At 39.4% G+C, this 24,713-nt stretch overlaps 1 protein-coding gene across 10 annotated transcripts in view; it reads right to left on the minus strand.

Moving 5' to 3' along the window:
- Positions 1–24,713, minus strand: part of CPEB3 (cytoplasmic polyadenylation element binding protein 3) — a 76,594-nt gene that overhangs the window by 26,981 nt on the left and 24,900 nt on the right. For 6 of the 10 annotated variants that reach the window (XM_028729804.2, XM_028729805.2, XM_077930430.1 and 3 more), the window contains exons 3-4: positions 16,708–16,867; positions 6,961–7,017 (exon numbers count right to left, since the gene is read on the minus strand). In XM_028729804.2, the coding sequence (XP_028585637.2) occupies positions 6,961–7,017; positions 16,708–16,867 (217 nt within the window). The remainder of the gene's footprint in view (positions 1–6,960; positions 7,018–16,707; positions 16,868–24,713) is intronic. The other 4 variants (XM_028729803.2, XM_028729802.2, XM_028729808.2 and 1 more) reach the window with 2 other exon arrangements.

A 24,713-nucleotide genomic window follows, 5' to 3' on the forward strand; every position in this document is an offset into this window, starting at 1 on the left:
AAATGAAGCTCTGAGTTAATTAAATGGGTTAGTGTGAATTTCTATACATTGCTTTATGCCGCTGAATCTTTATGAAGCTCCCACAATACTACCTGACATAGCATCTCTGCATTTTAGTCACACACGCTTTTCCTAGAAATGCAAGGTCTATTATCACACTGAGAACAGCAAATGGATATGGTTTTCATTTTCTGATTGCTGCCTCCCTGCTGCAGCAATCTCTGAATTTTGTATTCTCCTTGTATTTCTCTTCTATCACAGAGAAAAATGCAGGCAGGCTGGGTAGGTGGGGGAATACAGTCCAAAGGTGTTCTTATATTTACGGAGGGGGGCATGATTTAAACACAGAACTTTATGGAATTCAGCCAGACAAATAATCCTTTGTATGAAGCTAGCTTAATGGACATCCCTATCTATGTGGCAACCAGAAAGCACTTCCCAAATAAAAATAGTGAATAGCTCATGACTGCAAGACGAACATTTTTGGCATTGTAGCTGAAGAAGATTTGACTCTTCTAGCCAATATGTAGCTCATTTTCACATTCACACAACATAATCTTAACATAATTGACTCTTCTAGCCAATATGTAGCTCATTTTCACATTCACACAACATAATCTTAACATAATTCAAATGGTTGTGACCCACATTCAGAGAGGAGGCCCAATGAATCAAATGGCTTAATTTAATCATGGCAATAGGATTTCTTGGAGTATGACTTACTCTGCTTATTTTAAAAATAGGTATGTTCTGCTGTTTCAGCTATGGACTGCATAACCCTTGGTGGAAAGGGTGTGTAGGCAGTGGGCTGTGTAAGAACTAAACTGGCAAGAAAATTTTATCCCTCTCGTCCTTTAATAAGGTCAAAATATAATAAATATTTTGGAAACAGCAATAAAAAAGCAATAGCAACAAAACACAGCAGTAGTAGTAAATGAACATTAATAATCAGGCAGTGATTATGAACATTAATAATCAGGTCAGTGATCGCTTTCAGTGGGTTGACTGGAGTGCATGGAAGGGAACATATAAAAAGAGAGGTGTCCTTAAGGTACTCCAGTTCTGAGCAGGGGTTTAAAAGAAAAGCCCGCAGAGTTGAGCCCAAAGACCAAACAGGATTGGAGTATTATACTCTGGTCTCATAAGCCCACAGTCTTCCTAGAAACTAATGAGATAGTATGCTGAGGTTACTCAGCTTTGATAATATTTCAGCCTGGAACTCCACATGACTTCACTCAGAGATTTCATGTAGCTATTGAGAAACAGGGCAGGGTTGCAGTTTTGGAGGGACGGACATACTTCACAGCCTCAACTTTTGGAATGCAGAACTGGCATTCATTCACATGTCTTAAATATGCCATTTACCGGTAATCTATGTTTTATATATGAAATTTTAGGATACTTAACACATCTATCGGGGCCAAACAAACATCTGAAAGCTTGGATTCAATGTGCAGAAACTGAAGCTAAACAATTGGTCCTGCTGTGCTAAGCTAGTTCAGACCCAGAAATTTGGACACAAGATTTTACCAACATGGCTGTGAAAGAGAAAATTATTTATCTTAAGTGTCACTGCCCGGAAAAATTTCAAAGTATTTGGCAAAGATTCCTTGAGTTTTTCCAAAGTCTTAGATTTCTTAAGAAAACTTCATGCAATTTAATGTTTGCATAAATATGGGGTGGGGCAGGTTATGTAACTTTTCTTTTAAAGTATTATTTCTTTTGTTTAACTGATCATTGTTCCCCTTGGCAAGGGATAGGATGAGGGAGGGAGGAAATTATAGCTAGTTTTGAAATGCTTTTATTTATCACATTTCTTTGTGCTTTAAGTGCCAACTTAAAAAAAAAGGACTGAAAGAAGATGGAATCCTGTGGCATCCAATTAATGAAAGGGCCAAGAGGCAGAGCAATAGATTCCCACCATCACCTTCTGGCACTTGCCTCCACCACCAACCTAATGCTACATTATCAGTCATCATTCAGAAGCATCAGCTTAAAAAAATTAAATGCAATTTAAAAAAGCCCCACGAAAGCCACAATAATATTTAAGAAATTTTATAAACCATTTAATCAAAAAAAATCAAAATCTTGTTTGTCAAGGGAGGTGATTTATATCATCTTAGTGGCACACAGACTATCTATGTTCCACCTGTATCATGTTAAGTTGAAGAGCTCCACCAGTTGGTTTTTGCACAAGTGCCTTCGCCCTTCCAAAGCTAAGATTCCCCATGCCTACTGGGTCCTGCAAGATGAGCGTCACATGGGTCTTAAATCGAACACCCAATGCTACCATATCTCTATTCTCTCTTCCATTCTGTATATCTTGGATCTCATCCTTTGAACAAACGTTTCCTCTACGGCTTCTGCTTCCTTTCCACCAACCATTCACCACAAGATCCTGTTTACCCTTCAACAGCCACTATTTGAGACCCTGAATACTGTTCCACTCCAAAGCTCATCATTCCTTTCCTCCACTTTTTGGAGTATCCCAGGTATAAGAAAATCCAGACTTAAGGAAAAGGAATAAAATAATAATAATAATAATAATAATAATAATAATAATAATAATAATAATAATAATTTGATATTTATACCCCGCCCATCTGGCTGGGCTTCCCCAGCCACTCTGGGTGGCTTCCAAAAAAATATTAAAATGCTGTAATACATCAAACATTAAGTGCAGGAAGGCAGTGATTTGGAGGAGAATGTCATATGGACAACAGTGAAATAATGAAGGAATAGGAAGCTTACACTAGCCACATTAGACAACAGTATGGATGAGCCCATAGTTCACTGGTTCAGAAGTACCAGAAAACTGTGGCCAGAGACCATCTTGGCTATGAGATTTGGACAGCCCATTCCCTGCCCTGCAGGCCTTTTTCCACCTGGCCTGGGAGGCTGAGGCCTGATTCACTCCAGCTACAAAAGTTGAGACTGCTGAAGAGATGAGAGATGGTTTTGGCTGCCTCTTAGGGCAAACCCAGGTCATCAAACCGGAACTTCCACAGCTGCCACTTGCCATGGACAGTGGTTAGTAGCAACAGATGCAAATATGTTCTATGCTTATGATAATATTTTATTCTCTTGCTAATTATGCTGCTTTAAGAGTGCATTTTTATTTGCCTTCTAGTAAAGTTTTCTTTTGTAATGTTTAAGGTTTTTTTTTTGTTAACTCTGCTGTGTCAAATGTACATTCCGCAGTTGCTCTCTGTAATGTTTTAAATCTTTGAGATAATATTTTAGTTTCCTGGTAATTATGTTGCTTTGAATGTATACTTTATATTTTGACTTTCTTCAATAATGTTTTATTATGGATTGCTTTGTTTGGTGTTTAAAGATAGGTTGTAAACGACAGATTTTTTTCTTAACAATATAAAGCGGTATAGAAATGAAATGAATAATGATGATAATGATGAATAATTATTTATTAACTACCTAGTCTTCAATCTAAGGTTCAAGGGTGGGTCACAACATTAAAACACAAGATTAAAAACAATTAAAAACAACTTACAACCATAACTCCCCCCCTCCGCTCAAAAAAATTTAAATGATACTAATGACTAAACATAAAGAAAATAATATGACATGTTAGTAAAACGTTTCCATGGAACTAGGGAAGGAAGGACAAAAATGCTTGGATAATGAAAATGCTAATTAATCTCAGTCAACTAAATACTATCTATCAAAAATATATCTCAACCCATTCCTCCTTTTGTCCTAGAATAGGAGCAGAATAGAAGCAAGAAGCAAGTTGGCAAGTCACTGCATGGCAAAAGTGCACAAACCACATCTAAATCTAATACTTTGGTTTGAAGCAACTTCCTATGAAAAAATCAACTGACTGCTGTGGATAATATGTCTTACGTTTGTTAATAGCTGATTTTTCCAGAGTCTAGCTTCCAGTTATACTGGAAAAGTCAACTACACTAAAAGCCAACTTTTTCAACATTTATCTTGCTCCTAATGAAGCCCAAACAGTAGCCAAGGTTTGTTCTATAGGTTACCACTTATGGTTTGTCTAGGGGAGATAAACCACAAGCCTGGATTCAGACATAATGCTAAGCCAAACCATGCATTAACTCGCAGCAGGGCAGCAGCAGGACCAGAGGAGCAAAGCAGCTGCAATCTCTCTGAGATCCAGCATGTTTGCTCATTTGTGCTAAGCCTTGGTTTGGCTTAGCATTACATGTTAACCAGATCTGTGTGTAGTTACAGAACACATTCATGTTACTAAAATATATCCTGCAATAGAGATTTTGTCTATTAGTGTGACTCTGTTCTCAAATGATGAGGTCAGCCTCCAAGGGACTCATTCCCTAAAACATGTCTAGCATTGGATTCTGAAGTAGGTTTAAGCACAAACGGATCAGTTCCTTTTGAAAACCTAGTATTTACTCTCACAATGGAACTTAGCTAAAATTATAGAACATTTAATATGTGGCCTGTAACTACAACAGGGTGATATTGGTTCTATTAGGTAACCTTCAGGCAGAACATTAGAGAGACATCTCTTGGATACTATTTTGCTACTGTCCCTGTTTACAGTGGGGAATTACCTCAGAATTATGTTAAGACGCGGGTGGCACTGTGGGTTAAACCACAGAGCCTAGGGCTTGCCGATCAGAAGATCAGCGGTTCGAATCCCCACAACGGGGTGAGCTCCCATTACTCGGTCCTTGCTCCTGCCAACCTAGCAGTTCAAAAGCACGACAAAGTGCAAGTAGATAAATAGGCGTGAAGGTAAATGGCATTTCCATGCACTGCTCTGGTTTGCCAGAAGCGGCTTAGTCATGCTGGCCACATGACCCAGAAGCTGTATGCTGGCTCCCTCGGCCAATAAAGCGAGATGAGCGCCGCAACCCCAGAGTCGTCCGCGACTGGACCTAATGGTCAGGGGTCCCTTTGCCTTTTTATGTTAAGACAGAGATAGTCAATGTGATGTTGAACTACAGCTCCCAGCAACCCTGACAACTTGGCATTCTGCCTATGGTAGTGCCACAACATCTAGACATACCACAAAAGCTATACCACAAAAGCTACCCACTAAGCAAGGGAAGAGTTAGGCCAGAAGGAATTTAATCATCAGCCATGTTTTTCCTTTAGTCACTGAAAACCTTCATGCTGCAATATTCTGGTGTGAATAAACGTGTGCCTTTGAGCATATGCAGAATGCCCTTCACTAACCAATAAACAAGTATTGTAAAGCTACTGTTCTTGACTTCCCAACATATGGTATTAGAGTTAAAGACCTGAACAGGGCATAATTCTCAGGCTGCTGAAGCCCAAAATGTTTCACTACACTAAAAAAAGGTACTGCATTGCACATGCAGGTCCTGTTTCCTGAACACAATGCATTACCTGGAAATTTTTCATTTGGCAAGCCTTCACATAACATATCCACAATTTCTATTATTTCCTATGGAAATATTTCTAAAGCTGGATTTGCCTGCTCTTGTCCCCCCGCCCCCCAAGGGTTTGTTCCTGAAATGGCTGCAGCCAATCAGCAAAAGAGAGATAAAGTTTTTTATATACAGTATATAAAAAACCCTGATTTGTCCAATCTCTCCTGCTCTCTGATTTGTCTGATCTCGCTCCCCTTTTCCTCTCTTCATGGTTTCTTCTGGAAAATGGCTGCTGCCAACCAACAAAGCACGAACAAACAAGGAAGTAAGGAAGGAAGTCAGCTGTTCAGATAAGTGAACCTGCTGAGTGAGATTTGGGCATAATCCTTTAAGTGTGGATAACTGATCTTTCAGATAGCAAGCATGCAGATAGTGGGACCTGCATATACTGGGCTAAGTGAATGAGGTGACATAGTAGAAAGACACTCCTATGCTTCACATAGAATCATAAAACTGTAGAGTTGGAAGGGACCCTGAGGGTTATCGAATCATCCCCCCCCTACAAAGCAGAAATCTCAACTAAAGCATCCATGACAAACAGTCATCTAACTTCTGCTTAAAAACCTCCAGGGAAGGACAGGGAGCATAGCTGTCAACGTTTCCCTTTTTTAAAAGGGAAATCCCCTTATTCCCCGCAAGAAAAGGGAGAAGTTTACAGCTATGACAGGGAGTTCATTCCACAGTCCCGTACTACTGGTTTTGGGAGAGGTTGTTAAGTTGTGGTTACCAGCATGGCGTCCATGGGCACAACGACACCCATGAGGACTTCCTCTGGTACCTGCAAAGCCTCTGAGCCCTCTCCCACTCAGAGCCCCATTTGTCATGAGATGGAAAAGGTGACTATCCCCCTCCCCATGTTTGAAAAGTACAAGAAAATGAAGGAGCATTGTTCTTAATTATGTTTTGCATGCAGCCTTTCAGCAAGTTATGCTCAAAGTGATGATGATGCCAGAACAATGGGCACTTCTACTTCGTCTGTTAGCTCTATTTGCTTTTCAAGAATCAGATGAGCAGCAGAATAGAAAGTGGAATGACTGAGAAAGGATAAAGTATAAAGGGGGACAATCTGGAAAACTGGGAGCAGGAAAATGGTGCTCCACAGGAGTCAGAGAAAGAGAGAAGAGAGGTGAGACATGCATAAGAGATTCAGCAAAACATCTTCTCAAAGCTGCATTTTTATTTTACACACCACCAATAATTACCATCAAATCTCAAATCACATCCATCTCCATTGATTGCATTGTCAAAAATCACAGATCTGTTATTTCCAGCACTGCCATGGGAACATGTATATAAGGCACAGATTATTATGGATCCTCATGATTTTATAAGGGATCTCCACAAAATCAGCATCTGATCAAATATTACCTCTGTGTCCATAGATGTGTTCTGTTATTTGTTTCACATTATAGTAGCAGTAGAGACTGATTAAATGTACATAGACTTTTCATCTATTTTTCCTTTCTCTTCACTGTACCCAAAAGACAAATATTTAAAAGCATATTGCGCATAGCCAAATTATATAAAATGTATTATAAGAAGATAAATGTAAACTTACTATTGAGAGCCATAATGTTATCTGTTCCTGGATGATGAAAATTTATACCCATACGACCTAAAAAATAGAACATTTTGGCATCATATTTTATGTTCAGTAGGCTACTTTTCAATGCTAGATTTCACAAATACATAAAAAATGGTAATGAAACTAGAAAAGATTTGCTTTTTATATACTTCTCTATAAGAATGTTTAATAGTAATTATGCATTCTATTTGCTAAAGAAAAATGAAAGGGGAAGATCAGAGGAACTTTAAACACTGCCAATTTCACTTTATTAATTTAATTAAATGTAATATTTCAGTTCAGACTTACACTTTTTAAATTATTAACTTGACAGACCTATGTTAATCATTTAGTATTATTTTATCCCAACCAACCCCAAAGAAGTCCAGAGCAGCAAACAAAACAATAAATATTTATAAAAACAATATAAAGCATATATTGGGGGGGGGTCTTATTGTAGCACATGCCACTTTTGGACTATCTTCAAGGGCAGTTACATGTAGAGCACACTGCAGTAGTCCAGACTGGAGTTTACTACAGCTTGAAGTACTGAGACCAAGCTATCACCATTTAGGAATGGCAACAGCTGACAAAGTAGCTTAAGCTGGGCATAAGCATTCCAAGTCACAGAACGTATTTGAGACTTCAGTGACAGATTGGAATCCATGAGTATTCCCAAACTATGAACCTGTGCCTGCAGAGGAAGTGCAACCCCTCCCAAAGCAGGTCATTCAATGAATTACAAGACATAGAAACCAGCCACCCACAGCTCATCTGCCTTACTAAAACTGAGCTTCGGTTTATTGGCCTCCATCCAGTGCATCATGCTTCCAGACACTACTCCAACACCTTCACAGCCTCTCCAGATTCAGATGGAATGGGAAGAGAGCTGTGGGTCATCAGCATACCAATAACACCATGATCCAAATACCCAGCTGACAACTCCCAATCATTTCATAAATATCAGCATAGCTAAATAGCCCCAAAACTATGGGGCAGGGCAACAGACCCTTGATGCTACTTTCTGGCAGTGACCCCAAAGACGGGAGCAGAACCTCTTTAACAGAGTGTCTCCCAAACCCCTGAGTTGTTGCAGAAGGACACCATGGAAAGCAGTGTCAAGTGTGCTGACACATCAGGGAGTGCCAGCATGGTTGCATTGTTGCCATGTCTCTCCTGATAAAGGTGACAGCCATCAAACCAACCAGGGCTGTTCCGCTGCTAAAATATTTATGTAATACTATAATATTAATTATTATATTGTTATTATTCTTCAACTATTCAATTCAATAATTTAAATTATTTAGTTATAGCAAGTAACTAACACCTTAAGCAAAATCTTGAACCCTAGAAATGAAAGTATTTGTCCCTCTTCACTAGCTCAGCAAGAAAGAACTGCTGTTGAAAACTCTCACAGAAGCCCTCTTCAAGTGTTCCTTTTGACGCAATTACATTGCACTCAGGAGGAAGTGGGGGAAAGCACTCTCCTCCATCACTATCCCCTTCCGTGAGTTGGAGGGCAACTGTCTGCAGCACTCATTCATGTGGACTTCCCGTTGGTTCTAAATTCTGCAAGGAAGCCTACTCTACTTGTATAGGCTCCCTGCTGTAGACAGTCACCCTCCAACTCATGAAGGGAGATGACTGAAGGACAAGTATGGCTGGCCCCCATTTCCTCCTCAATGCAATGCTAATTGTGAGGAGAAAGGAACATCTGAAGAATTCTCATGATTTCAGCCTATTGGATTGTTGCTTGTTACTGTCAACTCCAACTCTACTAAATCACTGGAAAGAAGAAGACAACCCACAGATGTTCAGTGCCTGCTTAATGGGATGCTGATAGTTAAGACAGAAATAAATCCCTTCTTCCATTATTCTGAAAAGAAGCAGAAGCATCCTTGAGGCACATAGCTTAGAATCACAGAATTGTAGAGTTGGAAGAGACCCCAAGAGTCATTTAGTCCAACCTGCTGCAATGCAGAAAATGCTTAGAGACCATCAAGATGTGAATATAAAGAATCCTCTCTCTGCCTTGCTTCTGGCAACTTTTGTGACCCTCTTTGATTCACTAAAACTTGTGTGGTGATTGAAAGAGGACTGCAATAGCAGTATGCTGTATTTTTGCAAATTAAGAGACAGTTAAACCAGAAATTTTCTAGTTTGAATCTTGCCTACCATGAACTCAGCTGGTGTTTAATTTTGGTATGTTTGTAATTTTTACTGTTTTTGGTTTTTATTGTTTTATTGTGTTGTTTTGTTTTTATATAAGTTTTATTTTGTTTTAAGGGGAGGGGTCAGGGCTGCCTGGGAGTGGGTCCCAGCCAACAAAATGTCTGGGGCAGGTTCCACAGGGGAGGGGGGTGCACTGGGACAACCGATCTCAGTGATCACGGGTAGGAGGAGGAGTTACGCTAAGACCAGACCATGTCCTTACCGAGGAGGCAGGTTTAGTCGTTATTTGAGGACTATCCCTGCTTCCAGGTCTGGTCTTGTCCAGACGGATACTGGAATCAGCAAGGGATACCCACATGACCTGAAGGTGCTGCTGTGCAATGTAAGGTCAATGATTCATAAGACCACTGCCATCCCTGAGAGGACTTGACCTGGCACGTGTAACAGAGACTTAGTTGGATGAAGCAGATGGGCCTGTTACTGCTGCTGCAGTTTAAAAGATCTTAATAGAAGCCTCACTTGACATTGGAAGGAGAAAAAATCCACCTTCACTGGAATTTGCTACCCACATTGTTTCATATTCATTCATGGGATATCCATTTCCAAGAATAACAAGCAAGTTATATACTGTCTTCTCACTGTGGTATAGTAGGGTAGCCCTCTACCCAATATGCAATCACCCATTCCCCGAAGGGAGGTGTGCACACTACCCAAGCAAGAAACAGCATGTGAATCCAATCTAATCTCTAGCTATGTCTGCAGAAGAATCCCATATGGCACACAAATGTCTGCCAAAATAGTTATCAGCATAATGACTGCAATAAAAGGTTACCCAACCATTTAAATTGTTTTATGGTTAGATATGAGTGAATAAATGAGCATGCTATGAATTATAGGCTCTCAATGCATATTTAATCTCTCTCCTCCTTTCCTTTGCTGAGGCTGGAATTGTGCTATTCAACCAGATATAAAAATAGAATCAAGAGTGTGACATCTGGGGTGTGTGTATGTGTTCATTCAGTCACTCTGCCAGGTGCTGCCTGTGTGACATTTTGTCACCTGCCCTTTGCCTTCTATTTTTAAGTTTCTCTTGACAACTACCTTCCCAGAAAAGCAAAAATGTCAAATTGTATGAGCAGCCACGCATACTTGTTCTTACAATACTAAGAGCTCTAAATAGGAAAGTACACATGATAGTTTCGGTCTTCAGCTCCTTGAGTGAATAACTTAAAACTGAAATACTTCCCATTAATTTTTGTTTGAGAAGTTGATCAGCTATAGAATTAGTAATTACTGCTGTTTCAAAAATATCTCAATAACATATAATATTAGTCAGCATTCTGTGTTTTAGTTTAGCTGTAACCAAGAATCTTAGCTTTTAGGGAGAAGACTACAGTAGTAATAACGTCTGACTGAAACTAATACAAATACAGCTGTGTTTTTTGGTTGATATTTTCAGTTTCAAGTTCAAAGTGGTTAAGGACAAAGTAACTTTAAGTATACCAGTTGAAATGTTTGCATCATGTACGGTATTCAGCTTGCAAATCATGACAGGGCAGTTATTGCCAACCCTGACTGGGTCAATAACACTTACTCTTCCCCTCATTCAACTTCTCTGGCTTTGGCGCTCCCTATTTTTCCGGCCAGGGAGGAGGCACTGGTGGAGGAAAGGGGGGAGCGCACCACCCCTGGCACCATCGGGGAGGGTACCATCGTGGCTGTGTCCCAGACACCCGCTGCACCCCCCCCCACCGTGCCAGGCGCCACACCCCCGGAGGCACGCACTGTGTGCCCCCGGGACGCACACCACACCCCAGGACACGCACCACACCCCCATGGGTGGCATGCTACGCCCCCGGGACACACACCAGCCACGCCCCCACCTGCTTTCCGCCCCCGGTGCTGGAGCATGCAGCTTCGCCACTGGGAGGTAGTGTGGGGACAGGATTTTCCTGACCAAGAAAGCATAGCAGAGAGCTGTGCCAACAGCGCCTGTATTCTCCCTCAGTGGTGGGCCTGCATGCAGTTACTTGGGGCAACTTTAATTCACCACAAGGCACGTGCTTAATTGCAACAAGTCTGAATCATTTATTTCCCACATTTCAGACAAGGGTCTGCCAAAGAGGCTAACATCTGTTGGCAAAATGAGACACAAGCCCTGCCGTCATGCTTACAAGCTTAAAAAAGATAAAAAAGGGAAGTGATGAGAAAAGGTAGAGGAGGAAGATCCATTAGAAAATGCCAAAACGAAGTGCCGAGTTATAAGCAGCCATTTGTATCCAGTAGAGACCAGAACTTTTTTTTGCCAGTTTAAGATTTGAACATTTTATTATTCTCAGTAGCCCTACTTAAATCATTAGGTTTATTTCAAGAACTACTAGGGAACAAAATTGGATTTTTGAAAATGATTATAGTATCTGTATTAGCTGATGTCCTCTACTATAGAGCACATATTCTATTTTTTCTTTGAGAAAGGTGTTGTTCAGATAGCAAAACTTCCTATGGCGAAAACTATGATTCAGTATAAGCATGGCTCAAGAGAAACTGCAGTATTAGCACTGTAAGTCCGACCATAGTTCTCCACTCCAGAGGCACTAAGGTAAGAGTGAACAATTTCATGTGCATCAAGTTTCTCATTATGTTTAACTTTAAGAGAACATAAGCAGTAATGGTAAGATGGGTCAAATCCCACTTCTACTTTACTTGAAGGCTTCAAGCAGCTCAAAGCGCAGGAGGAAGAAATAATTCATGCCAGTGTACAATGGTAGGAAAATAGCTGTTGTGCTTAACAACATGAGAGAAAGCAGATTGAAAGACTGCGAATTCTTCAAAAATAAAAGAAAATAACAACATCTATCCATCCACCTACTCCTAAAAAATGTTGTTTAGATATTAGCATGAATGAGTTACACATACATTGCCTACCAGATTAAAAATATATATTCTGATTAAATCTCTGGCAGAGGTACTGCATCTGAAATTTTATCAACAAGATAGTTCTAAACTTCTGCCGTCAACATGAAGGGTGCAGCCTTGAAAAACTCAAGATTTTGGAAATTAAATTGCTATGTTGACCAGTAATACTTCTATATATATTATAATTTAAATATTACTACTTATATTTTAAAGGAATCTATGTGGAATTTAAGTATATTTACAGTATATTTAAATAGAAAACTTTTTAATGGCTTAAATAAGGTATGCAAACTGGTTTTAAAAGGTGTACAATATTATATTGGACTTCAGATTCCCCATAGATAGGGAAGGTAAAACAACTTTGACTGCCTCAGAACTTGTATTTGGCTCACAGTACCTGAAAAAACCCCCAAAATATTTTAAAGTTCTAAGAGGTCATTCTTCTTCATAAATGAAATATTCTAAACAGAGAGACTTCAAACACACTTTATGTAAACATTATGTTGCAGCACACAATGCCCTCTTTAGTTTTTGCTTTTTAGCAGGCAGTCCCAGCGGTACTGAGCCAAAAAGAGTTAGCAGCCAACTGTGTAATTCCAGCCACGTGACCTCAGCTGACTGGATTTGGGTTAGAGAACTCGTGCATTCCTACAGGAATACTGAATTTCATTCCCTTAACATTATCTTTATCACGATGCACTTCAGCTGCCTGGTTCTCAATAATGCAGAGAACTTCAATAAACAAGAATCACCAGCAGTGTCAATATTGCTGAGCAAAACAACTACCGTATTTTTTGCTCCATAAGATGCACCTGACTATAAGATGCACCTAGTTTTTAGAGGGGAGAAGCAAGAAAAAATATATTCTGCGCAGAGCATGTAAGCGGCTCTCGCTTTTCTTGCTTTAAACCCTTCCGTCCCTTCTCCTGCTGCGCAGCTCTCGCTGAAGCCAGCAGAGCAAGAGTGATAGCTGCGCAGTGCCTCTTCTTCTGCTGGCTTCCCAGCAAAGTTGGATGAGGGATGAAAGGGAGCCCTTACATGGAGCCCCTTCCGTCCCTCCTCCCGCTTCGCTGAGAAGCCAGCAGAGCAAGCCCACAAGAGCCGCACACATGCTAGGCGCAGCTCTTTAAAGAGCGCACGGCTCCAGCAAGAGCCTCCCACCTGCATTCGCTCCATAAGACACACATACATTTCCCCTTATTTTTTTGGGGGGGGGAGGTGCATCTTATGGAGCGAAAAATACGGTACATGACTCAGCGAAAATGAAAATAAACATCACCAGACTTTTTAAAAAACATACATTTTACGACTCTATAGTTCATTAGAAAACCTATCTGCTACAGTTTAACAATAGTGATGGCTGGTAGACATTTGCATCTGTTCAGAGCAAAGGGCAATTTATAATGTGCCCACTGGACTAAGTAACAAAGCATACACATCAAGGACATGATACTCCGTTCCCCCACCCCACTTCACAAATGCAGATTCAGATATGGAACCAGTGGTCCACATGCTTCCATCAGCAGGTGGCCAATGATAATGATCAAGTCTTTTCTAATAAATAATTATAATTATTATGTTAAAAATCATAGTAAATACTGAATTGTTACTGTCTAAACTACCTATGTCATAACTGGTCAGCTTATGATAAGACCTTAATTGCTCTTCTCTGGCCTTTGGGATTATTAAGACACATATGGTGCTTGAATTAGGTTTGCCAAGCAGCTGGAGAAGACCTTTAGTTCCAGAAGAATAAAAGCTTCTATATGGTGATATATGTTATCATACAAAGCTGCTTCCTATGACTTCTAGGTCTTTAACACAACAGTTAAGAGACATGGGCAATTCATTTAACATAAGTTGCAGCAAAGATTCTGTCTCAGTATGTAAAGTTGACTAGTGGGAATTGTGTTCCAGAGAAGGCAACAGGCTCAGCAAGATCCGTGCTATACTCAGGCACAATTGTATAAAGAATAGAACCAGAAGTCAAGTCAGGAGGACACTTCATAAAAGAATAGGTGTTGAGAGCTTTTCACAGTGCCCAGTGGCAAGCTGACATTTTATCTGAAAAGACATAATGGCTATGAAGCAGACCTTCCAAGATTCATTTATCTGACAGAAGGACAACTGAACTGGCTAGCACACATTCATATCGTCTATTTTCAAACACAATAGTTTATTTTAGCAGAAAGAGACCAGCATATTTTTACTGCACAGACTGCTACAGACTTTCCCCAAATGCCTCTTATTTCATCATAGTTTGATACCTTTGCTACGAAAATTCCAAAACATCTCAGATACTTGTTTAAGGTCCAGTTGGTAGGCCAATACTAAAGCCAGCCTTATTATTCAAATTATTTTTATCCCACCTTTCTACCAAAACTAGTCCTCCAATTCACAAGCCTACACTGCACTTTTTCTTGCCTTTCTGCAACTGGTCTCTGTGAAAGACTCCCAAGCTAAAAGACACCCCTTTAGAAAAGGATGGAGACTAGAATGTATATGCACAGGTTTTTATCAACTTTCCATGTTTCTTCAAACATGTATTTGCATTTTTATGCCTAATAGGGAGTACTGGAACACTGTATGTACAAATATCTACTGAGTTTGACATCATAACAGCCCATTAAGAGCTGCCTCAAGCATCTGGCACACATATATGCGAAGTAAATCAGTCCTTGAGACATAGAATACATCTCATGTTACCCCTGCAGAGACATGTCACATGGTTTTATTCAAGGACAAATAAGTGTACTGCAACTTCAGACTGAGTATTTAAATTAATTCTGATGTTACTTTTTCTAGTACTGCCTTTACAAGATACGTAGGAGAGCTGTTCGTTATGAAGTTTGTTATAACACAGCAGCACCTAGGCCATACTGCACCAGAGACAAAAGCAGGAATGGGAAACCTGTGGTCTTCTATATGTTGCTGGACTGCAACACCCATCCATCATCACTGGTCATGCTGGCTGGGGCTGATAGGAGGTTGAGTACAATACTCAAATCTTTCATATGTACTGTATGTCCGTGTCCACGAGAAACCATTTCCAGGGGTCTTTTTCTTGGCACACTTGCTGTCTATGTGCAGGAATGTTTTTTTGAGGGGGAGCATTTCAGAGGCACAGGTGTGCTGTAAAGGTCTAAGTTCCCATTAAGCTCAGGTATATGTAGTTTTCTTCTGTAAGAAACCACCCCCCAGTTATTCCCTCAAAAAAAGAAGAAAGCTAGCCAATTGTTTTTAGAAACATACAGAAAGCACATAATGTTGAATAGAAAGAAAACAGGCCCACGTGGTGCCATTTGGGTGGCTGGTTTGTAAGAAAACAAAGAGAAGGTTAAAGCTACATCTTTCCAGTCTGAGGCCAACAAATGCAGCTGAAAGTTCCTCAAACTTGGCCTTCCAAACCTATCAGTCAAAGATGGGGGGGGGGTGGCATTCAAACACAAGAACTTACACTTGGATTCCCAAACTATACTTGAGTTATGTGAAATCACAGAAATACAGTAAATGTTTTCAAACAAGTTTATGCAAATGTTGTGGGAAACAAGTGTAAATAAAACATTTGGTCAAAATGGCATTGCAGGAATAGTTCACTTCAGCTGAACAAGTAATTCCAAAGCAGTGAATCCTTTTAACAGGATCTTTACTTGAGGCATGCATTCTGAACTTCACTGGAATTAAAAGGCTGAAAGATGAAAATGCTTCACTGTTCTGAGTACCAGTTCCCATATTCACTTGCCCAGTCTTCAGCCTTCCTACAACCAACCTAAATTGATGATTTTGACCTCCAATATATCCTAGGTGTCCCATGGAGCTTGGAATGAATGCAAATCCATTTTCTGCTCCATCTGGGCAGTTAAATACAAGATCAGTCTAGATCCCAGACAAACTGCTTGATCTCCAAAGTTTGATAAGCAATTATATATTGCTCAAAATTTGTGCACTAAATATCTGTGATAATATTTCCCCCCCAACAAAATCCATTGCTCTCTGTTAAGTAATTCCTAAAAGCTATATGGCACATTTAGCTAAAGACTGGCGAGACTGATGTCGAAGTAGACATTAGTATGAATTATTAAACTAAAAGCTGCCCAAACCACTCACTCACATAGTTTATGATGAGTGCTAGGAGTAGTTTAATCTTTATCACTGGAGCTGAAAGAACAGCCTGGTCTTCTCAGCTGAAGAGATATCAATATTTCATTATCTCAACCAAAGAAGTGATTTTTAAAAAATGTAATCGTTCTTTCCCCTTAATTCCAAACCATTTGAGATTTGTATCCACATTGGAAACATGATAATTATGGGTAGATATTTAAACAACCACTTGAAAATATTAGCAACCCATTTCATAACAGAATAACTGGATTATCAATTTTGTAGGTTTCATTGATTTAAAAATTAGAAGTTGAAAGCCTAAGATCTTTTTGTAAAAGAAAAAAAGTCCTCTAAAGAAATCATGATTATTTAGCATCCAGTTGCATCATTAACCACACTATATGCTTAATTAGCTAACTGAGATTTTTAAGCCAAAGAGTAGCATAAAACATATTAACAATTTGTTACTAGCAAAAAGTATAACATAAATGTTATTGCAGCAAAAAAGCTGTTTTCTTTTAAAGTGAGTATGAACATATGAATATTCCTAACCTGTAAAATGATTCCTCCACATTATATCAGCGAAACTCATTGGTGGGCCACTGGGAGGGTAGTGTTTACCTTTAAGAGGCTCATGATCAGTCCTTATCATATCCATTAATGAATTTTCCAAAGAGTGCAAGTTAAAAGTATCATAGGGCCGATTCCGGTCCTAGGAAAAAAACAAAAAATAAGAGGACCGTTACAATGTCATCACTAAATAATGCAAACACTTAACACTTTTCCCACTCACCACAAATTTATTGTAAAATTAGCAAAATATGCAAAGCTCAATATGGTAAGTCCTTCAGAACATTTTGAGTGCAGAACATGTAAAGAGAAAGATCCTCTTTTCTATAAATGCAACTGATCATGGCAAGTGTGAATGTTGCAAAAAAGGACACAGTTTTAACTTGACAGCTTATTGAAGTGAGTAACCAGAAAGGTCTCAGAATGTCAGAATCAATGCTGGAATAAAACTATAATGAATGTTCCTCTTCTATTGCAACATTATCTGGAAGGAACCAAATCCACATCTAAGACAACGATTTCCACATATCCCTTCCATTTCCCCCACAGATTGAGAAATAAAGACATTAAGCCACAAAGACCAAGAACTAACAAGATGTACTGTAATTATTTCTGTTTATTTAGAGAGATTAAGAAATTGGCATCCAAATTATGTGAAGCATAATTTGCACTAAATAAATAAATAAATCTATTTTATACACCCTAGATCCAGAATAAAGCAAATTCTATGATCATATGAGTTTATGCAAGCTCTTGGATTTCTGCTGACGTGCCTTGCCTGTTGTTTCTCCCCCAAGCCTCATCAAACGTGCAAATAAATAAAAATCCTATTCCAGATGCCGTTCTGACACTCAAGCACAGCTTGGGGGTGGGGCAAAGTAGGCTGCAGAAGGCAGGAGTAGATAGAAAGGGTCTGTTCTGTGACTGGAACATTGTAGTTCTTGAGATTCAAAAATAAAATTCCCTTAATTTTGTTTTAATCCCATTGCTGTTCACATTAAGCTTGCTAGAAGGTAAATAATGTATCAGTACAAGGTGGATTTTTACATTTCCTGGTATCTTAATACGCAAAACTAAGAGATAGGGTAGCCAGGGCGAGGAGGAAATCAGCCTCACTCAGAAACAGTGTTCCCTGAAAATTTTACCATTTGCACCCAATAAGAAGCTTCGCATTGCCTGCTTGCAAAAATAAGGCAATTATTCTGACACAAAACCCTTGGGCACAGCAAGATTGTGCAAACAACTTGAGAACAGATAAAAGCAGTGAAGCACAGCAGAAGACTAAGCAGCACACAGTGGCCTCTCTAAAATCCTTGCCAGCTTCAGCTGATTTTTTATTTTTTATTTTAGTGTTAGCAAGCATTGCACAAAGAATCAATTATTAATCCATATCCAAGAGCCTTTTCATACTCTTTTTTTGAAGACCGTTTAAAATTAAGCTGATGACAACAAATACTGTCTCTTTCCTATGGAAGCTTCTATACTGATATTTTAAATTATGTTTCTACCCGAAAGAAATTTGGGAGGTGTAGCCCATATATACCCAGACCAACCTGTAACAAAAAAAAATATTAGATGGCAACCTAATTCTCCCAATAACCCTAAACACAGATCCACTTCAATTGACTTCCAAGTGTGTTCAAGCTGGTAGTAACCTAGCTCTCTTGACTGAGTGGAGCAGCAAAATATGTAGTCTCAGATAAAGTGTCCCTGGCACAGCCAAAATGTGACAATTGATTGCATTACATCACTGGAGAGAGAAAACCCACGAGTGGGCAGCAGAACTAAAAGTGGGCCTTGTTCACATGCATGATCCAGAGACAGTACACTTGTGCACACAAGGACTTGACACAGAGGGAGAGGAGAGTCCAGTAATTTCAGTGCCTCAGAAAATTTGCTTGCAAAATATTCTAAGTTTTTTCAATAAGAATATGGCACGTTTTCTCTCTTCTGCAAGTGCATTAATTAACAGTTATGATAAGGATCAGAAGGGTAATGTGGGGCGATTCCATTACTTCCTAACATTCAAGTAAGATAAGCTCATTATGTGTGTCTGTTCTAGTATCACCAAAAAAGATTCACAGTTTAATGGGAATTTGTACACAATCTTCCCACTGAAGAACAATATTAACCATTATACTCAAACTGCTTTACATAAATTCTCAGCAATTTGCTGACACCTATGAAGTAGGTCACTTTTATGTCCACAAGTAGGACCCTACAAGTAGGACCTTCAACTATAAGTTGCGCTGTATCTTTACCTTCTAACTGGAGTGCTCCAGTTCAGAGTTCCATCAGCTAGGCATACCTGCCTCCAACAGACCATGCCATTCTTTTCCTTCTCATTGTTTAACTACTGTACAGGCTCAATCCAGGTTGTTTCAGATTTATTCCTCCCATTTTACTGGGCTTTGAGATTTCCCTGAACTTGCTGATATGTTCCCCTTGCTTCTGAAAGCCCCATTCTAGCTCAATTTCTTTCAGTACTCACCACCCAAGTTCATTATTATCCCAGAGTGGGATGTTGGATAGAGCAATTGAAGGGTAGGCAAAGGAATGGACACTATTTCAGAGTCATACCCAACACCTTTCCTCAAGGATATTATCCTTTTAGTTGCTTTTCAAGGGATAAAATTCATGAATATACAAGGGTTAAGTTTAAATAATTTTAAACAATACTCATATCTTCAGAAATTTCTCATTCAAGGTAATGGCTTTATTCATATTGTACTGCTTTCCTGCCTACTAACACTTCCGGAACTTCACAAAGAAATGTAACATCCAATAATAACGTTAATCATCAGGAGTCTCTTTAAAAATGGAAGATAAGTGACCCAACCATTTTGATTTCCTTAAACCCCTGGATAATAATAAACACCAGAACAGGGCAAACATGCAGTGCCAGAGTGCTCAACTTTACTAACACCCATGTTTGACCTGTTACAAGCAGATAAAAGGCAGGCATAGCTCATTTCAAACAGATTCCTATCTTAATTACGTATACTTCCACATCAACACACCATCAGCGATTATCTCCGCCACACACACACCCAGAACAAAACATTCACCTGGGGGAAGGGGGAAGATGTGGCAACGGGCAGAGGGCTCCAATGAAGACTGGAAGGTTTTGGTGGGTGTTTCCTTATGCAAGAAAGTATGCTCAGAAAGTCATTATCTGGCACAAAATGGAGAGGCTTGTAATCTATCCCCATGATTTCCTGGCAGGAGAAGTACTCTAGTGTCACTTGCTGCCAGATGGGCAGCCCACTGGAACTGTCAACTCTGTGTTGGAGCCATCTGCCAACAGCTACTCTGTTCCTTCTGATCATCCCCTAGTCATTCATATATATATATATATATATATATATATATATATATATATATATATATATTTGCTTTCGTAGATTTTCACGGGTACAGGAATGCAGGTTTTGGTGTCCTCGGGTATCTTCCCGTGTAAAAGTTGGGGTGTCTAGGCGACGTTTCGACGAGGTCTCACTCGTCATCTTCAGGCTGGTGCTTTCGGCTTCTTGTTACTGGAACAGAGCAGGATCTCAGTGTTTGAGTTCCTATAAATACTGTTGAGGAGGTGTGGCCTCCTATGTTCTGGGCAGAGAGGAAGTTCCCAGGCTAGTGTGCCTTTTCTTCTTTTGTTCCTTAATTGCTTGAGGGATATCTTGAGTGATTTCTTGAGTGATATCCTGAGTACTCAGGATATCACTCAAGAAATCACTCAAGATATCCCTCAAGCAATTAAGGAACAAAAGAAGAAAAGGCACACTAGCCTGGGAACTTCCTCTCTGCCCAGAACATAGGAGGCCACACCTCCTCAACAGTATTTATAGGAACTCAAACACTGAGATCCTGCTCTGTTCCAGTAACAAGAAGCCGAAAGCACCAGCCTGAAGATGACGAGTGAGACCTCGTCGAAACGTCGCCTAGACACCCCAACTTTTACACGGGAAGATACCCGAGGACACCAAAACCTGCATATATATATATATATATATATATATATATATATATATATATAAAATATAATATAATATAATGGAGTAGGGTGGTATAGGAGCTGATGCACCTTCAAGCATTAAGTCAAATGCTCAGAAAGCCTCCTGTCAACCTGACTTAAATACAAATGTAAGGGCTTTTTGAATATTAAGTGGCGGGGGGAGGGAATAGTATATTCAACAATCAAACATCATGCTAAGAATGTACAAATTGTCTTGCACAATCAGACTAAAGTACAGTAATCTAAATCTAATATTCTGTATATAGTCTACCAGATGTCTAGGTACTTGGAAACAAGGCAAGAAAGTTATGTTCCTCCTCTGCTTCCGTCAGCATCCAGTACTTTGAGGCATAGTGCATCCGCACTGAACTACAGTACTGTGGTTAACAGTGTCCTTCATGAATTTGCCTAATTGCTTTGTAATAAAATAAAATTCACCCTGAAGGTATCTGAGGAAACATTCTTACTGTTATTTTAACTAATTTGTGGTTTGTATTGTCTATGCTCTGGAGTTAGTTTAACGCAACTGAATGGCAAGTTAGTTTCAAGAGACCTCACTTAGGATAACAACTGGAAGATTCCCAATTTCTAACTACCTATGCTACTAGCATTCCAATGTCTAATTGACTGGAGACATGTAGACTATGATCACAGAATTTATTAGAAACATAAGTAGGTGGAAGCAAGACAGTAGGGATAGATCTTTTGCTGTCACACACACACACACACACACACACACCCAGGATGTGCTTCCTGAGGACACATATATTCCTGAAACTCCAGTATGCTAAAAAAAAGAGAGAAAATGCATCTGCACTGAGCCACCAAAAGCCCATGATGCTAGGGTGACTAGGGCAGCGGTGAGCAGATTTCAGGCTTGTCAGACTTACTTTGTCTTTTGCTATAACCCAAGATCTACCAGTAGCAGAACTGAACTGAGCACACACTCCTCCAACACAAAAGTTCACTCTTGGCTTCCCCGAGATGTATTCATTTCAGAAGCCTAATTTAGGTGTTAAATGTTATTTTAACAAAAAGTTATTTTGTTGCTGCTACAATTGCGCTCTGAAACACTTGGAGATGTATTGCAAATGGCCTAGATACCCACTACTACATCTGATCTACTTTTTGCCCACCCATGGACTAAGGACACTCAAGCCCCAAAGTTTCTTCAACAAGGCCTGAAAGAATAATGTCTTCAGTATAGCCATAGTATATTAGCCTACCCTTTATAAAATCTTGGAGTCAGATAAGGAGAAAATTAACATTTATACCTTCTCTTTCTTTCTTCACCGATGAGTGAGTGAAATACAGAATTTTACTTGATTTGTAATTTTCAGCAGAATCATTTTTTTATTGCTTTTAAAAAGCATTCCAGCAAATGCAGGAGGATTTTCTGCTGTGTGACCACACTTCATTATTATGTTGCTGTACACAGTAAGAAAAAGAGCAACAAAAACCCTTCTGTGTTATAATTGTTTTAGCCCAGAGGAAGTTTCCAGGAATTGGAAACTTTTGCCCCATAATCAAATGAGAAAAATTAGCTCTCAGCAGTAACCCAAGGGCAAGGAAGACTTCACACATTCATATGAGAATGCACAGGAACTTTTGACTATTTCTCCAACCTCCTGTTGCTGACAGTGATATTTTAAGGGACTGGAAGTAAAAGACAAATCCTCATCAAGATCTAGCAACTTGAGATTTCAATCTGTACAGCTCAGTATAACCCAACTTGTGGAAGTAAATTAGGGTATACATTGTAAATAAATGTTTTCTTTTGTTAGTCTGTTTCTTTGATCCCCAAGCCATTAGCAGTTATTCTTCAAGCTCTATTAGTGTATCTGTGCTGTGTATGACCTAGCCTAGCAGTCAATTTCAATGTTTAATTCACCTGGCAACTTAGATAGCAGAGAGGGGGGTGAAATTTCCACCAAACTTTAATAATGCTTATCTCAGCAGCGGGCTTCCCCTTCCACAGAGCTCAGAAACAGGAAGAGGACAGTGTTGTCAGAGGCCTAGGAATCAGGAGGACTGGTTAGAGCCTAGGAGCAAAGTGACTTTGATTATACACACATTTCTTGGTCCTCTTACTTTCTGTAGGAGCCGTGGCTTGCAGGTTTTTGTAACTGATCTTTCAAGCACTTCATTCTAGTTAATGTTTACAATATTTCAAATACAGTTTCATAATATGCTTGCTGAACAATTTTGAAAAACCTATGCTTTTCCATTCCATGATTAAGAGGTATACCACCACACAGAAACCTACAGTTAACCTAGCTCACCTAACCCAGCAGTTCAAAAATGAACACCACTTATTTCTGCAGGAGATTAAAAAGATATTATAGAGTACTTTCCTTTTTTGTCAAAGGAGAAAGTGGAAGTCATTATTCTTACTTTTATGACTGCACTCCAGCAAATTATCTGCAGACATTTTTACGATCAACTGAGAACTTGTGGCATTTAGGTTACAGTTAAATTTTGTTTAGCACCAAGCTTCAGATAAAAATCTGCTCACACATTCTGCTTTATGAATCTATTTTAAAAAGCCAATGACTACTTCTATTGACTAAAACTGGTAAAATTTACTTCTATATTCAAAAATTTAAGAATAAGTCATACCAAAGTTGGCCATCAGTTTAAAAAGCTCAAAAGACAAGGAAGGAGAAATGTTATTTGAATCTGTAGATTCCTGGACTATAAAATAGCTTGGCTTAAAAATAACAGATCTTTAATGCTGGCGAAGCTGTGACCCATTTTGTTAGCAAAGAAATGCTACTACAACAGTTTAGGCACACATCACAAATCATACAACTAGGTCACAATCCAAGCCAATGTAACAAGTTTCTGGGATGCAGCAGCACATTAATGAGTCACGTGAGTGGCCCTTTGCCAAAATATGCCACAATGTCTTAAAATGAATAAAAATAAGCAGGGTGGTAGTGGTGATTAACAAGAACATGAATTACAAGCCAAATAGGTTTTGGCCACCACAAAGCCACTGGTATGAGCTTAAAATATTGTAGACTGACCCTGATGAGGCTTCAAGTGATCATTCACAGCCTGTCTGGGTGACCTCATATCGATATTTTACAGACTTTAATTATGCAAGCTCAACAATATGTTGTCCTCAAATTATTAATATTCATTGCTGTCTCCCAACATATGGTACATTTATTTTCCAACTCATTGGTGGTGGTGGTGAGGGAAATCTATAGAAACATATATTACAGTATCTCACTTCTGAAAATGTTCTGCTTCTGGAATTTTACTCAGCAAGCAAATGATTTTGCTCAGTTGCCCTGACCAAACTCATTTATTTCATAATTGTTCTGTTGATTCTCAATACTCGGAAGACTCAATGCTAAGTAGGCTTCATGGGCAAAGTTTTAACAATATATGTAGAAAGCAGGAGTTGGGAGCAATTTAAAGAGCAAAGGTGGCATACAGGTGAAAACTGCAAATACCTACCACTGCCAGCCATTGAACTCTCTGTTGTCCTCCCCAAGCACTTTCTCTCAGCTGGTCTCACTTTTGGTTTCAGAGTACAGCGAACAGAAAAGTTACGCGGGGGGGGGGGGGCAGGCGGTGGAATATGGAAATGCAAGTTGGGGTGTTCTATTTAACATCCACACACCCATTTTGCTCTTACAATCAAACACACTAACCTTTCCCTATACAGTTGTGGATCTGCTCCCATCACATATTAATAACTTTGACCTGGGGCCTAATAATGTGAACATTATTGTTATTTCATGCACACGCAGGAACTCTGAGTTGTCACCCTCTTTGAAGCCCACCCACTTAGTATTCCAATATCATCCCATATTGCAGCAGGTGAAGAGCTCTAAGGATAGCCTGAGGAGGTAAGAACTCCTGGAAAGTTTAGGGCTTTGTGCCTGCTTTTCCTTTCTTTCATGGTGGGAAAATACTCATTATGTGAGCATCCATCTTCTCATTGTGTTTAAGCAATTTAAAT

The sequence above is a fragment of the Podarcis muralis genome, chromosome 6, assembly GCF_964188315.1.
Source record: "Podarcis muralis chromosome 6, rPodMur119.hap1.1, whole genome shotgun sequence".
Classification (NCBI taxonomy): domain Eukaryota; kingdom Metazoa; phylum Chordata; class Lepidosauria; order Squamata; family Lacertidae; genus Podarcis; species Podarcis muralis.